The sequence below is a fragment of the Bacillus rossius genome, chromosome 13 (assembly GCF_032445375.1).
Source record: "Bacillus rossius redtenbacheri isolate Brsri chromosome 13, Brsri_v3, whole genome shotgun sequence".
Classification (NCBI taxonomy): Eukaryota; Metazoa; Arthropoda; class Insecta; order Phasmatodea; family Bacillidae; genus Bacillus; species Bacillus rossius.
This window is the reverse complement of record NC_086340.1, coordinates 34,807,174-34,822,995: the sequence shown is the minus strand read 5'-3', so window position 1 is coordinate 34,822,995 and position 15,822 is coordinate 34,807,174. Positions and strand designations below refer to the sequence as shown.

At 36.1% G+C, this 15,822-nt stretch overlaps 1 protein-coding gene across 1 annotated transcript in view; it reads right to left on the bottom strand.

Moving 5' to 3' along the window:
• Positions 1 to 350: 350 nt before the first annotated feature.
• Positions 351 to 15,822, bottom strand: part of LOC134538444 (WD repeat-containing protein 26) — a 103,435-nt gene continuing 87,963 nt past the window's right edge. Inside the window, exon 12 of the mRNA XM_063379771.1 lies at positions 351 to 12,673. Coding sequence (XP_063235841.1) covers positions 12,609 to 12,673 — 65 coding nt within the window. The 3' untranslated portion in view covers positions 351 to 12,608. The remainder of the gene's footprint in view (positions 12,674 to 15,822) is intronic.

Here is a 15,822-nt window from a genome sequence, read left to right as displayed (position 1 = left end):
TTTGTATGTAGCATTTCCCAACGAAAGGCAAATGCAAAACATATAATGAACCTATTTCACTGCACACAATATCTTAATTGAGAACAAAATAAAAACTAAAATAAATAAGTTTAACTGTATATGGTGAAGCCTACACTATTTCTAACAAATGGCCAGATCCTGAGCAACTTAAGTACATACTGTAATGATGCCCTGGCGAAAGACCCTGTGTTAACTCGCTTACATGTCGGAACAGCTAGATGTAAAACTTGCAATAGTTTGTTAATAAAAAAAATTCTCTTCTTTCGTGAGCGACGTCTTAGAAAGTACACTTGGAAGTCACTTCTCCATGGAAGAAATTTATTTCAGCATTCCTTGTATACTAAAAACTTTATTGTGAATATACACAAATTTATTGCAATGAATATTTTTCCACAAGTCATCATACAGAAATTAATGACAAAACTTATTAAAATAAACTTTTTTTTAATACAATTAAAACTATTCAACACACATCTGTCACTCATGAATACCAAAGTTATATCACAATTAAGTATGATGATAAAATTCCAATGACATTATACCCACACTTCTTACCTAAACAAACATCTTAACATGTAGGTTATCTATATACGTGCATTTTTTATACACACTCAGCCTATCACAGTCAGAAGTGATCATGAAAATTTTTTTTAACACATTTATGGGTAAAAATGTTATACGAATTCCTTCCTACACAATCACATAAAGCAACATTAAAATCATTTGCATATATTTTTATGACAGCACTCCAACTTCACACTATTTAAGAATCATGTAAAACATATGCAAACATTACATATGACATTTTAAATTTTGGACCACTACCCATCTTACATGCCAAAGGAAATGAATAATTGTTGATGGTATTGCTGGTTGCTCAACAACAAAAAATAATTTCTTATCAAACAACCAAGGGAAATTAGGCTCACAACCTGAAAATTTTAATGTCTGCATTGTTATTTATAGCCATGTCCAATGCCAAATATTTTTTTTTTTTAACATAAATTAAGGATCACAAAAATGTAACAATGTTCCAATCTTACATAATGATAATAAACCATTACAGCCAGAACTGTGCATCAATATTATAACATGCACAATGATATTCTGTTAAGCACACAAATCCATCCTCGAAACTACGGCATTCAAACAAAAAAGTTATAAAATATTTTTAGTAAACACATTACAAATGCTTACAATATTAATGAAAGAAAATCCACAGGGTATTTTTTTTTATCCCATGATTTACTCACAAATTCTTTGAAGTACCAGGTAAATTCCTATAAATATTTTACAAATACAATAAAAAGTAGTGATGGGTCGGTTCCGATTCCGCCGGTTCTCAGCAAATCAACCAGCACCGAGAACCGTGTATGTAATGTCGGTACCGGTGCTGGTACTACAGGAAAGCACAACAGCTAATCCTTTTCCCGGTAAAATGCTGTGGTATATTGCCGGCGACAAATATGCACACGTCTTTTAACTTTTAGTCCCACGTGATTAGTAAATGGTTCGTAAATCTTTGAAAATTGCACGCACCACAGCGACAAAGGGCAGACTCCTCTTCCCTTACTTCACCCCCTAGCGTAGCCCCCATAGCATAGATGGAAAGATAATGTCAGCATGAAGTGGCCAACGTAAACAAAAGAGTTTTTGTGCAGCGATTCGGACCCTTTTTTTGTCCCTCTTTTCTCTAGAAGAAAGGATGATCATTTCAAATAAAAGTAAACCTAGAGAAAAATAATGCAGGCTCAATATACTTTTAAAACTTATAACTGCAGTGATTTACAGGAGTTTTTCCATCACTCCCACACCCTTATCCAACAGGATGTTTTTCTCTTTATACGTCCTTCTGACACGCCTAGTCACGCGTTCGGCACTTTCAACCCATAGTCAATTACATTTTCCCAGCCACATATTTTCAAGCCAAACGACCCAATGACAATAATAATTCCAGTGTTCTGAGGGGTTTGGTTTAGCAAGATAAAGGGTCTTTTATTAATTTCTCCAATTTTACCCAAGATTTGATGTCTGTTAACTAAAAGTTTTAAAAACTTGCAACTCAAGAAATTTCTGGGTCTGGGTCTAGGGGCTAGGTGGCTTGTTCGTGTCCTAATTATGGTAAAGTGGGGCACTTAGAAGTCATGTTAAACAAATAAACCATTTATTAGGGTCTACTGTATCTTAAGTACAACTTGAACTTGTATGGACGTTAACCTGAAACTGAGAACCAAGAACCAATTTTTAAGAACCGGAACCGAATCGAGAACCAGGAAAAAAAAGTATTCACTATTAAAAAGTATGGTCACAAAACCGATCAATTTATTTTTAAGATAAAAAAACAACACAATAAGACTGTTAACCAGACAAATAACATTTTGAATAAAATATTAATTCAGAATCTTCTATGAAAATGTAAACATGATTTATTATTTACATTATAAGTTTTCAAAATAAATTAGGAAAACCAATTATTCAGAAAAATATCTATACATACTTCAGAAATGAAGGTAAATTCACTTCCAGAAAATACTGTACAGTGCAAAACATTTTCAGCTGCTGGTGTTGAGTTTGAAATATTTCCACCCACAAGAACAGTTATTATTCACTTCACTTATAAACATTATACATTAAGCAATACTATATATGTATACACCTTACGTCTTGGCTTCAAAAAAAATCATTCTATCTTGAAGTAGAAATACTAATCTCAACATACTGTCTAGGTCAGAAATTCAACTTTTTCTTTTCTTTCTCAAGATGCTGTTTGTCAGGCGGAAAAGGTATGATGGAGTGATGATACTGGAGAGGAGATTCAGTAGAGACAAAAAGAAGGAACAGCATAAAAAATGAAGGCTGAAAGTCCGGGTGGCGTGGGGAGAAAACGAGAAGTGAGGTGCAGGAACAACAGATGGCTTGGAGCCAGGAAACGCAGAACAATTTTGCATTGAGGTTAACTATGAAGAACATGAGGAGTGATAACTAATTGGTGTTTCGTTAAAACAAATGGGAATCTTTACGTTTCTACGGAAATGAGAGAGGAACATTGAAACACAGTCTAAATAACAGTATGAGGTTAAATGTGGGAAACAGAAATGCCTCTCAAGTGGAAACCAAGAGTATGCAGCTTATGTTTTCGTTAAATTAGTCTTCTTTACTTTTAAAGTCCTTACTACATCCAGAGGTCATTGGGGTGTCCATACACATCTGTAGAAAAACTTGCCTGACTTTCCATGACCAAAATTACAGATTTTCTTGACAAATATTTTGGAAGAAATAAAGGCAACCCAGCCTCTACCACTCTATAGCTGCACTAATTCAAAAACAACCTTGCATACGCCATTTTAAGTGTTCAAAGTCTGGGTGATGACATATTAGAGCATGACATTTCCCCTTTAAATTAGTGTCACTGAGGAATTTCCATGACTTTTCCAGGTACATTTTATAGTAGATTCTCTTTCTTTCACTTACCAATTTCAAAATCCCTGACTTTCCCGAATTTGGACATCCTGCTCATGCAAGTTGTAGTTTCATCCGACCAATCTGAACTTATTCATTATTTCAAGTGGTCAAATACAAATTTGCATTAAAGTAGCTTTTCTCATCTACCTTACAATCTTATTTGCTAGTACGACTGTTAAGTCAAGCGTACACTGCACACATCGTGTCAATGCAGTGATGCAGAATGACATCAAGAGATGTCACCTGATTCTTGCTTGATCCCTGTGAATTGATTCAACGTAACCCGTGCACTACACTCTAAGCTGATGTACCGTTTCACGTTCATGGTGTATGTATCTGTAATAGAGGTATTAATAAACTAACTTCTTCCAATTTTAACTTGCAGACCACTCCACACAAATTCCTGTTGCATTCAGCATGTTTCTGTTTTTGCATTTACATAATTACGGACTTTTGTATTTTTGTGAAAGGATTATACAGAATTTATTTTTACCACTCGTGTTTTCGTTTAGTACTTTTTGTAATTAAGTTTTGTAACGTCGTGACCCTAGCGCCAGCATTGAACTTCGGTGCCAACCACCACTACATGCCTCCGTCAACTCTGCCTGCCAGACAGAACAGGTGTGTCTGCTCCCTGCTGCATTTGGTCATCTGAAACCTCCCTTACCGCATGCCCCAATGCTTCAAGCTGCTGGAGAAGCAAACGCGTAAAACTGCAGACTGATAAACCGTAGTGAGTGGAATAAAGTTGACCAATAGTAAAAGATGTGTTGACTAAAAGGGTAAGCAAGCGGTTTTGAATTGAGGCGTGCGGGACACTAAAGGGCCCACAATAATTAAAATTATGTAATGTGTCCGGTGCTCAGAGTGAGCCAGTTCTTTGTATGTGCGACAGTACGAGGAGGGTAGAGGGGGGGGGGGGGGGGGGGAGATCGAGTCTACTACCACGTGGGCGACGTCTCGCCGTGAGAGAGAGTCTAACACTGGGTCCGTATGCACACCTCACCGAACTTGTACCGACTACACACTCCCTCACTAGCGCCGCCCGGATATCGGAATGAATGAGCAGATCCACTTCTCCCAGCCTTGGGCTTGGCCCACAACGTGACTATCCAAGGAGTGAGTGAGATGGGTAGAGGTGCCCCTCCCTTTTAGGTTGAATAATCATACATTAGTGACAGTTTATTACAAATGTTCATGCATGATGGAATTTATTAAACTGAGCACATATTCCTTTATTCTTACTAGTCTACTTTACCAATTTATTTTTCAAACACAATTCAAAAACCATGACCACAGTTAAAACCCTGCTAAAATTTCTCTGTGAAACAGAAGACAGAGACTATCTACCTTCATCATCTTTCCACTTTCTCCTCTTGGACAGAGAGATAAATCTTGAGAAGTGGCATGTACCGGATGCTATTCTGCGTGCTAACAAGGAAGTGAAGCCGACCCATCGCAACACAGTCCGCACTGCCGTGGCCAGACCCAGGCCTTTCGTCTGCGAGTGTTGCAGCTCTGGACCGCCCTCCCGCGGAGGCTTTTAGCTGCGTTGGCGATCGCAGCAGCACACGTGAGTTCTGTTCGCTGCTCTTCCGACAGCTGGCTCCCAGGGGTGTGGTATCTCACAGTCAGGCTACGAGGATCTCTCGCCCAGAGAACATCCTGGATCGGACATTGTCTTGAGAATAAACAAATCCACGTGGTGCTGCAATCGGAGTGACCTCAGGCACGTCGACAGAACGACGAAGGCTCGCTTAAGCAACACTGCCAGTGCCCCATTAGGGAAAAGTCAAGTCCTTGAACTTATAAACCATTGGTTTCGTAATACACAAAAGGAAACCAAAGGTGAGGTCAATCAGCTCCAACTACAATTTTGCAGCACAGAAAAACAGACCAAATAAACAGCTATTTCCTAGATGAGCCTACCTTTAATACCACCACACACCCTCCGAGTTTGCAGACTTGAGATCTCCAAAACTGTTTATAAACCTCGTCTCGTGCGCAGGAAAACACGGCATTCTTCAAACTATATCCAAAACAGATCTAGAGAATATTAATGAATTCTTCAAAATACTATACGAATAAGCATTCCACTCAAAAACTAAGCGCTCTCAAACATATGCAGTGATTACTTCAGTCCACTTCACAGTAATTTGTATAATTTTAATGGTTATGTGGCAGTGGAAAGACAAGGCTTTGATGCATGCTAGAAAAATATGCCAAATAATTCATTACAACATACAGCAGAGAAGGAAAACAGAAAAAGAAAGAGAACTAGACAAACCTGTGGCATGCAAAAGGCTAAGGGAAGATGGTTAAGGTGAAGATAGTTTAAATGGGCTCCTAACCACTTGGGTACGCTCACAGCTCGTGAATTTGTGTCCAGCCAGGCGTTGGTATTGATCCCACGACACTCAACACATGTCTTAGCAATCAAGACCAACAAGAACTCTAACCGAGTGGCTAAAAGGAAGAAAGTGAGAGGCATTTTGAATACTTTAGTTTAAGAACTACAGTCAAACCTCAATGATACAAACTTTAAGGGACCATAACTTTTGTCACTTTGTAATAATGAAGTAATAACCAAAAACCAAACTGTTACAAAATTTAATGACAATGTTTATATAACTTCTGAATCATATTCAAATAAAGTTAAAACTTGCACATAATTTTATACTGCACCAAAATTACTTTTTTTTAAGGATTGTAAAATACAATTATAGGATGGCTGCATCACATTTAAAGGATTTAAGAAAGAAAAATTAATCAAATGTTTAGAAATTAACAGCAAAAAAATATACCATGATTTTGAAAGAATAAAATTTCTCACCCTAAAATAAACCAAAGCAATTAGTATTATTTTAGTTGAAACTTAACACTGATTTCTTACATTAACCTGGGATATTTGTATTAAGATTAACCATTCATTACACATGGTTACACTTGGAACAAAAAACTATTTTTTTCATAATAATAATAATAATACTTTTGTTTTAACAGAGTATTTATTAATGAAGTTTCACTGTAATAATTACTTTTTAAGTTTATTTTTATTGTTAAAAATTAGACACTGGCAAAACACAGAATCACTCTTACCAGAAAACTTGAAACTTATCATAACTTACCTACTTCCCCACAGACCCACCCAGTTACAAAGGAAAACTTGCAAATTGCAAAAACTGGCAGGCACTGACTGTACGGCAGATCATAGTGATAAACCCTCAATAAATGTCTTCTTCCAAGTACACATTTTGTGAAATGCAAACACTAAGACTATCAGTGCACTGTAAAACATTTTTTTGATATACAATGACATGGTAGTACCTAAATAGTACAGTCATGCCAAAAATATAAAGTTACCTTACTGAAATAATTTCATGTGAATAGAATGTTGGTGTAAAATGTTATCAATGAGATACTTAGGGCACATTATTAACAAACAGATTTATAAATGTTACCCATATTCTGTGTCTACATTAAATGTTACTCAACTCGAGCATGGAAATCCTTGTTTACGAAGTCGTAAAAGTGGTTTCAGAACTTGGTGGCCTATCAGTAGGGGTAGCCCACATTATAGTTTAGTCAAATTATTGGGAATAATACATCAAAATAAAAATGTTTGATTCCGCTTTTTTTGCTCGGAAAATACGGAAACTTCTGCAAAAGCTCTCCAATGAGTAAATAAACGCATCATGCTGTTGCAGGAGTAGGGATTTACAGGTATGCAGGACGCAACAAATTAAGCATTACCAGCAAACTGAAAATATGTTGAGCTGTTTAATGGAATCACCTCAGAGCAACACAATATTTACCATGTACAGTAGAGTATAGTTCGCCTGAGCTTTGATTAATCAAAGTTCCGTATTATCAGAGCCAACCTGAAGCGCCATTACCAACAAAACCTATTGAAACATTCGCTTGAGGACCTAGAAAATCATCTAACGGTTGTAGAAAGCCTAATGTTATTTACCTCAAAAATGCCTTTTACTGGTTGGGCTAATCATGCAGACATATGAAATTGGAAAAACACCCTGAAAAATGATGCCACTGGGCCAACTAAAACCCTTAGACGATATTCAAATTGTACCGTGTTATCCATGATTTTGCTTATCCAAGGTTACCGCCGTAATCAATACTCTATTTGTCTTCTGTATAACTTGAAATAATTCAACATGACGAGATGAAATCCAACAGTAGACAACACTAACACAAGTTGAAAAAAACTGAAATGATAGCTAGGTCTGTGTAGTTCTGGTTCAGTTTTACATTACAAACCTCAGTTTTAGATTCCGGTTTTGGTTTTCAATAAAAAAAAAGAAAGAAAAATTTTTTATTCTTAAGTTTAGTTATAAAAATATGGATGGGATCTCATTTAACCAAGGTCATTTAACAATAATGAAAAGCAATTCAACAACACAGTAAAGAGGAGCCTAAAACTTTTTTTTTTTACGTAGTGTTCAGCTAACATCAAACCATGGACTAGGCGAATTGCTGCTGGCTATCATGATACTGAAGGCGAAGAAATGTGAGGAACAGGACACCTTGTAATTAAAGTATTTCATAAAGTTTAACAATTACAGTAATATACATTGAAGTTAAATAAAGCCAGAAAGGAAGCCACAGTTTAAGAAAGGATGCAGAGTTGCACTCTAATATACATTTAGAGCAGTGTATCACAACGTTTATTGACTTCAGTTTTAGCATCCACTCTGGGAGTTGCTGTATGTTCAGCTAAGAGAGGCAGAAGTGAGCTCTTAGCTTTCTGGCCGTGCAGCAGGATTACGTCGCCCAGTGTACGACGAAGGAATCGCTAAAAATAACACACCAGAGCACTGAGGCAGCACCTTCTGTACAGGAAGTTTTAATGGCGTACAGATGTGCGTTATGGAATCCAGAGACACTCGTTGAAATCGCCGGGAGGAGGGGATGGCGTGATTCAAGTGCCACGCTGGCGTACGCAGTCTCCCCGCTGACTGCTATGTAAACTGAAGAGCCTCAGGACTTCACGTGATTCTGGCCACTCACGTCACAAGAGTCCTTTTGGCCGCTGTCCACCCGACAGTGTGTTCACTGGTCGAGGCAACCATGGACCGCGCAGTCATCTTCACTATGAGTAAATAATCAGTGTTCACTTCCACCTTCACGCACTGTACAACCTAGGCATTTGCGAGCCTCCCTATGCAATCTTATTGGCAGATGATTAACGTTATATGTTATGTTTAGGCGTCCAGGACACATCCGGGGTCCCCCTGCCCTGCTTGCAGCTCAGTTGAGTTCGTAAGACAATTTCCTAGGACAAGCCCATTATTGTTTATATTGTGACCTGAAATTTAAGATATCAGGTATCAATAGATTCTAGTTTTAATTATTTTGTAATCATAAAGAGATTGAAATACAGACAAAACAGTCTTTGAGTATAAAGTAAGTGGACTGTCTCTGTCGCTGAACTGTCGATATTACTGTTGTAAACCTATTAACTGTGGAATAAATTAGTGATCTGAAATGTTTCTCTTAATTCTAGCTCATAACGACTAGTAATTCTACCGTAACGAGCTATAGGATTTGTTGCTGCTGTTGTTGTACGATTTCATTTACAGTACATGGGCCTACATGACAGTTCAGCCATCGAAAAGGACGTCAGTAATCATGACATCCTCTGCCTTAAATTAACAAGCGGGCAACTCCAGTTGCCATGGTGGTATGAGGGCCCTCTTGCCACATCAGTCTGCTTCAGTGTTAGAGACAAAAGCCCGGGGTTATACGCAACACAAATTCACATCGTCCTAAAACATCGAAGTCTCTATCCATGTGTGCCTCAGGGGTGCCAGTTCTCCTCTAAACCTGCTGACTGCTGGCAGCCCTGCCCGTACGGTTCGTCCACATGCCACGTGAATTCCACCACCTGCCTGCCACGCGACGGGTATTCCCATTTTATAGTTCAGTGTTATTGGCACTCATTCATATATGTTTTATTTCAATTTTTAAATAATTTATTTTGGTAGTTAACAGCTTTAAAATCCTTTTGTTTTATAATGCAATAAATATAATTTTTTCTTTTTTTTTTTTGTTTTTGTTTAAATAGTTGTTCTTTAACATGCGGTAATGCCAGAAATCTTAACTTTCAAACTAAACAGTAGAACTACCAACTAAATGCTACGGCTATTCAATAAAGATAAAACTAGTGTTGAAACTATGATAAAAAAAGCATGTATTTAAAAAAAATTAAAGATGTGAACATATTTTTTTTTTACCTTCAATACTTTTGCAGATATGTACCTTAAACTATCAACCAAGGCTGAAATTTTGTATCAGGTATCAGAAGAACTCTACTAAATAGGTTTAGAAGTCTGTCTTATACTTAATAAAATTGTGGCATAAATTGTTTCACAAAATATTACAACCTAAGAAATTGGTGACTTTCAAAAAATGTATCTGTTTACCTGTTCAGAATTATGAAAGTTACATTGGTTAACATTACAGGCCGTAAAAAATATCAAACATACAAAAAAAATGCATACTTGAAAAGTTCTCAAAGATTTGGTTGTTTTAATTGACCCAAAACTGGAACCAAAAAAAATTGGGAAACCATACAGGCCTAATGATTACACATCGAGCCAATTCACATCATAACTATAACTGAATGTTGATACACACTGATAAGTTTATTTATTATGTGTAATCTTATTTTCAAACTACCACCAGCTGTATTAGAGTAAACTAGTTTACCTACACAGAATTTTTTTATTTATTTCACAACATAAATGGCATGGAATCTATGAAAGGCAAACCACTGCAGTATCATTTGGTGCAGTCTTCGTCGGGCGATGGCAGGGAATCCAATCTGCCATCGGAGCTGGGTAGCTAATGTTGATCAACAACCTCACAGCTAAAACGTACAACTGTCTATCACGTTTCTCAACCTTATTTTGCAGTATGCATTGTAATGGGCATTTACTCTGTTTCCAAAGCAGAATTTCTGCCATTAGTACTGTCCTTGAACATAACTTTATAATTTAATAAAATATTTTTGAAATTATTGTACTCTCTAAATAAAAATTTGGAATAAATTTAAAAAAAATATATATTCTTCTTATATTTCATTAAAATCATATAATAATATTAAATTTTTACTTGGACATGTGACAGAAAGATGTCCTCTTGGTTTCAACAGTTTTTGCCAACACATTTTTTTCTATCAAATTAATATTTAAAAAATTTGGCTCTATTTGAGCAAAGCAACTAATTTAATGAAATGCCTTATAGCTAATAGTGAGGAACTAATACAAATAGTTTCTCCTGTGAAATATTGGCTTTTAGTACTGAATTAGTTTTGATCTTTAGAATGACTACAACTTAATAATTATTTAAATAAACACTTTTTTATGGTCTAAGAAAAATCAACAATTGTAATTTAAAAAAAATATTAAAATTTAATATATATAACTATGATATGAAAAATAAGATTAATAGTGTAAACAAGACAAGTTGTATTAATCTGGCAACAGTGTAAACCATTTGCTTTGTGATGCAAATTAAGCATGATATAGCTCTGAAGGTAAAGAAGAAAGGTTTGTCATTATGAACAAGTTACACTGATTAATTTCTTAAGATAATAAGTACATGATTCAATTTTTAAGGTAATGTTACTAACCTCAGAATTTTTTGCTCGGATTTTCCTTACGCGACTGTGTAAGCCAGCCTAATACCTAGCATGTCTTCATTTAAAGTATTCCACATCTGCCAATTCGAAAAGTAACAACTTCTAAATCAAAATGTTTCACACATTAACTTACAAGAAAATAGTTTTCCTCTCATTATAACCATTAAATTTTTTTAAGCCAACTTATTTTATAGTTAAAATTACTGTCTGCTTTATTTTAAATACCCTTCTTAGAAGCTGTAAAGAAACTGAACAAACAAAGTAACAGCCAGAGTTCTAAAATATTTTGTAGCCTCTCAAGTTTTCTTTGAAGCACACAGTAAGTTCCAAGACGCAAATGGATGGCAACAAATGGATACAGAACTGCCCCGTAATGACTTACAACATAGACTTATAGCACCTCGCGTCATTGGTTTCGAATGTTGTTACAAAAAAAACCTAAGTTTTTTTATTATAAACATGTTACACTGATTTATGTTCAAAATTCAAGACTCTAATAAAATAAGTAGAAAACTAGATTGTTATGGAAAAACCTATTTGGAGCCAGATATTTTATTTGATAAAACAATAAATGTAATATGAGCAGGTACAAAACACTGAGAAATTCCATAAAAAATATAACAAATGTTTCGCTGTTGCGTATACCTTATGGAATAATTCCAACAAAATGGCAGAAATTATAGCCTTATAAGTACTTTTAGTTAGACATAATTCAATTTAGTACTTTTAATAATACATAATTAAAATTTTTACACTTATTGTGAGCTTAACAAACTCCGCAAAAGTTAAAATTATATTCACTTTCATTCATTAATCCAAAAAATTTTTGGAAAACAATTTTTATGTACCTTCCAAAGAATATGCAATCAATGTGGTATCTAGAATATTCCTTAGTACTTCATGACTAATGGTAACAGATATTACTACCAGTTTTGCAAGGAAAAATTAATGTTAAAATATTTTATCATTCAGAGTTCTTCACAATATAACAACCAGGAACAAATACTTCTTGACTATACCAAATGCAAAAACAACTGATAGCAGCTATAATCAATGCCAATTTTTGTTGTTAATCACTAACATATTTTTTTACATCATCATCATCGATGTAGTATAAAGTAAATTTGCAATACAACAAACAAAACCATCATATAACCAGCACACACTATGCCGGTATCTCTGAGCAAACTTATTTTGAAAACATTTGTACACACTAATAAAGCCTATGTAGTATTAAAATGATATACTTTCTTAAAAAATTATTAATTTAACATCTTTGAACATATCATTTCTCCCTGAAATATATATAAAACAAACAAACCGCACGTGCCAATGTCGTGGCCCTCGAGCCGGTAGTTCTCGAGCAGGTTGCGCCGTTGTTGTGATGAATCGCACTTTGATCGCTGTTCTCGTCTCGCTGGGGCGGGGAGCGATGAGAGTGGGCGGCGGAGGGAGGAGACTACTATGACGCCATGTCGTGCCAGACGCTGCCGTTGGACGATGACGATGAAGTGTCGCCTCCGTAACCTGGCAACAGTTCCCACATTTCCTCTTGACGTCTTGTCCACGGCTGGGTTATCAGAGACGATAGAAACCAGGGATGTCCGAGATATTTCATTTAACCATACAATAAATAGGCTTCCGATTATACGGGTGCGGGTTATCCATTTTGCGAGTTAACCACGTCGTATTTCTGATCCACTGATGTGACGAGAGCATTTAATGCTGTGATTCAAGACTGAAAATGCTGCCAAACATAGTGCATACACAGTTGCTAGTGTTAGTATACAAATATAAGCAAATATAAACGCACTCCTGTAAGCAGCGCACGCTTGTGTTCCATGACCATGACTCATGCGAGGAATAACTAACCTACGTAGGAGTATTTTTTATGTTAAAAATCGGGAGGCTACTAAATTTGTAACATGCCCACTGTTTTGTAACTAGGTATAACTGGTATTTAGAAGGGAATTTAACCATTGAGATGTTGGCGACACTGACCATAAAGATACTGTTACCGGGCGCCATTTTGATTGTTCAGTTCTCTCCTTTGTTCACATAATGTGAGTAGGTTTTGCGGTTGACTTCAACGAGAACACGGACAATGGGTATATGCCGTGCATACAATTCGTGTTCTGGACCATAGGACAGGTGCTGTGACTCGTGGGTTGGGAAAGTTTCGTGCATTTATCTCTTGCAATTATTTTGCGTGGTCCTCCGGTGGAACGTGGTTGTAACAACACAGGAACTATGCAGTGCAATGGTAAACACCCACCAACAGTTGGAAAACTTTGGAGGTGGACATGACATACACTAATACACGGGGCAAAGCAGGCACCACTTGCATGTAGGCACCACCTGCAGACAGGAACTACCGACAGGGAAAGCACCGCATACCAGTAGACACCATAAACAAGAGGGCAATACATACCTTCAGGGACTACACGAGTCAGGACAGTCACTATAGGACAAAAAACATCTACAGACAAATACATATGATGAACAAAGGATACAAGTTTTATTTGTAAAATAAAATCATGAAATAAGTTTTCTGCTGGTATCATCCTCATTTCCAACAACGCATTAGGCTTAATTTAGCATATAATTAAGAATAACTCAAGTTTTTCTAGGTAGTGGTGTCATCACCACGGTTCGAGGTAGTGTATTGGACTGGACTAGCACTCTAAAGAAATTGGAGTCATATCAGAATCCAACCATTTTGACTCTCCCTGCGTTTGTAACGTATTTGATGCGGTGGACAGGGAATTTCGGTGGATGCAAAAAAATTTGTTTGCACCATATTGGTAGTGTGAGTCCATGGGTTAGTTTAAAGGAAAAAAATTTCACGAGTTAACATGTATAGGAATTTTTATGAGTGAGTAAACAATCTAATTAACATTCTTTGAACTCCATGAGTTTTGGACAAGAATCAGGTAGCGAGTGCATGCCTTCCTCCAGATATTGTGACAGTGATGATACGAGAATGTAGATGCAAACACGGCAGAAAGATTTACGATCAGAAACACCTTGGTTTTCTGAAAAAACTACAGTCCAGCAACCTAATTCCTTCCCCAATATGCCCCCTCCCCTATGCAGAATCATGAATTTCTGTCTACAAAAACCACAGTGCCGACCCAATTTATAAAAATTAAAAACTGTAATAAAAAATAACTCAGAGTTCTTACTGACCATTTGGTTGTATTTTCAAGGTCTTTTTCAGTAATATTAAAATGTTAAAATGTACAATTTCAAGGACCAAAGCAATTAAATATTCATATGAATTCAGACAATGAATTTCATTTTCACTTGAAATAATTTACATAAGGCATTCAAGAAACAAGTAAATAAAATTGTATTTATAGTAATGTACCAAATCTCTAAACAGAACAAAAAAAAAGTAAACCTTGAATTTACCCCTCGAATCCAAACCTAGGTCTCAATTATGGTGTTAAATCATTCAACCACGTTTCATAAAACAAAATAGATCCAAACTTGCCAATTTTTATATTAGAATTCTATAACATTTTCAAGGATACACATTATTTAAGTAGACCGCCTACCATTATTTATAATTAATGTATGTCTATAAACTGAAGTGAGGCATCAAAAAATAAAAGCTTGTCTGTAAGAGGCTGCTTGAGAAAAAAATTTTTACTTCCTGCAACGGTTTCTATTTATTCCAGGACTTTTTATGACTTTCATGACCAGTCCTTCAGTGTTGTTGATATTTAGTAACTTTCATGGCCTGCAGTCATCCAGCATAAGAACTTTTCTATACCTTAAAACCACACATTGGGTAATCAAGAACTCGCAAGGCCCAAAGAACCTCTATACATCGGGGAAGACTTTATGGTGAATTGCGATAAAACGTTAAAAAAAATGTTGATAAGCATGTCAATGCATCACATGACTCTATAGTCATGTAGCATTGAAACACAACAATAACCATTAAATTATAAAGCATTTTAACACATTGTGACTTGAATGACAAAAATGTTTATCTTTCATAAAATTAAATTTTGTTAGAGTAATTTATTTATTCAGCATGAGGTTTGAACTAAAATTAAAATGTATGGACCTGATGTGGTTAGGGGATTCACTTACAGATACAGTGCAACTAAATGGGCATCACCGTATTTAACGGACATCGACCTGACAGGGACTCCGTACTCGGGGAATGACGTCATTTGTGTAGGAGCGTGACTCATAACCAGTGGTACCTTCGACCTGGCCCTCTCTCAGTATCGGACACGCTTGACACTTTCAAGATGGTAGTAGAATGAGGGCTCTTAAGGCAATCCCCAAACCATTACTCTTCCACGTACACACACGTGGCAAATAAACGGCACTTTTATTGTAAACGTTATTACTGTGTTAAATCCCGGCTTTACTGTGTTAGTAATCTCAAAATTTATGTGGCCAGATGTAGCAACAAAAAAAAACTCCACATAAATAACCCTAAAACATTACGAATATCCTGTGACAATTTTGTCACTGCCCGACAAGAAAATCTTTTGAGATTCCAAACTTTTTCAAGACTTTCGAAATATGTACCACACAGCCGTATTCGTAAACGACTGATATCTGTTATTAAAGTGTTAATATTCAAAATCGAATCAATACGAATAATAAACTATTAGTTTTGATATTCGAAAATCTGAATATTCGCACAGGCC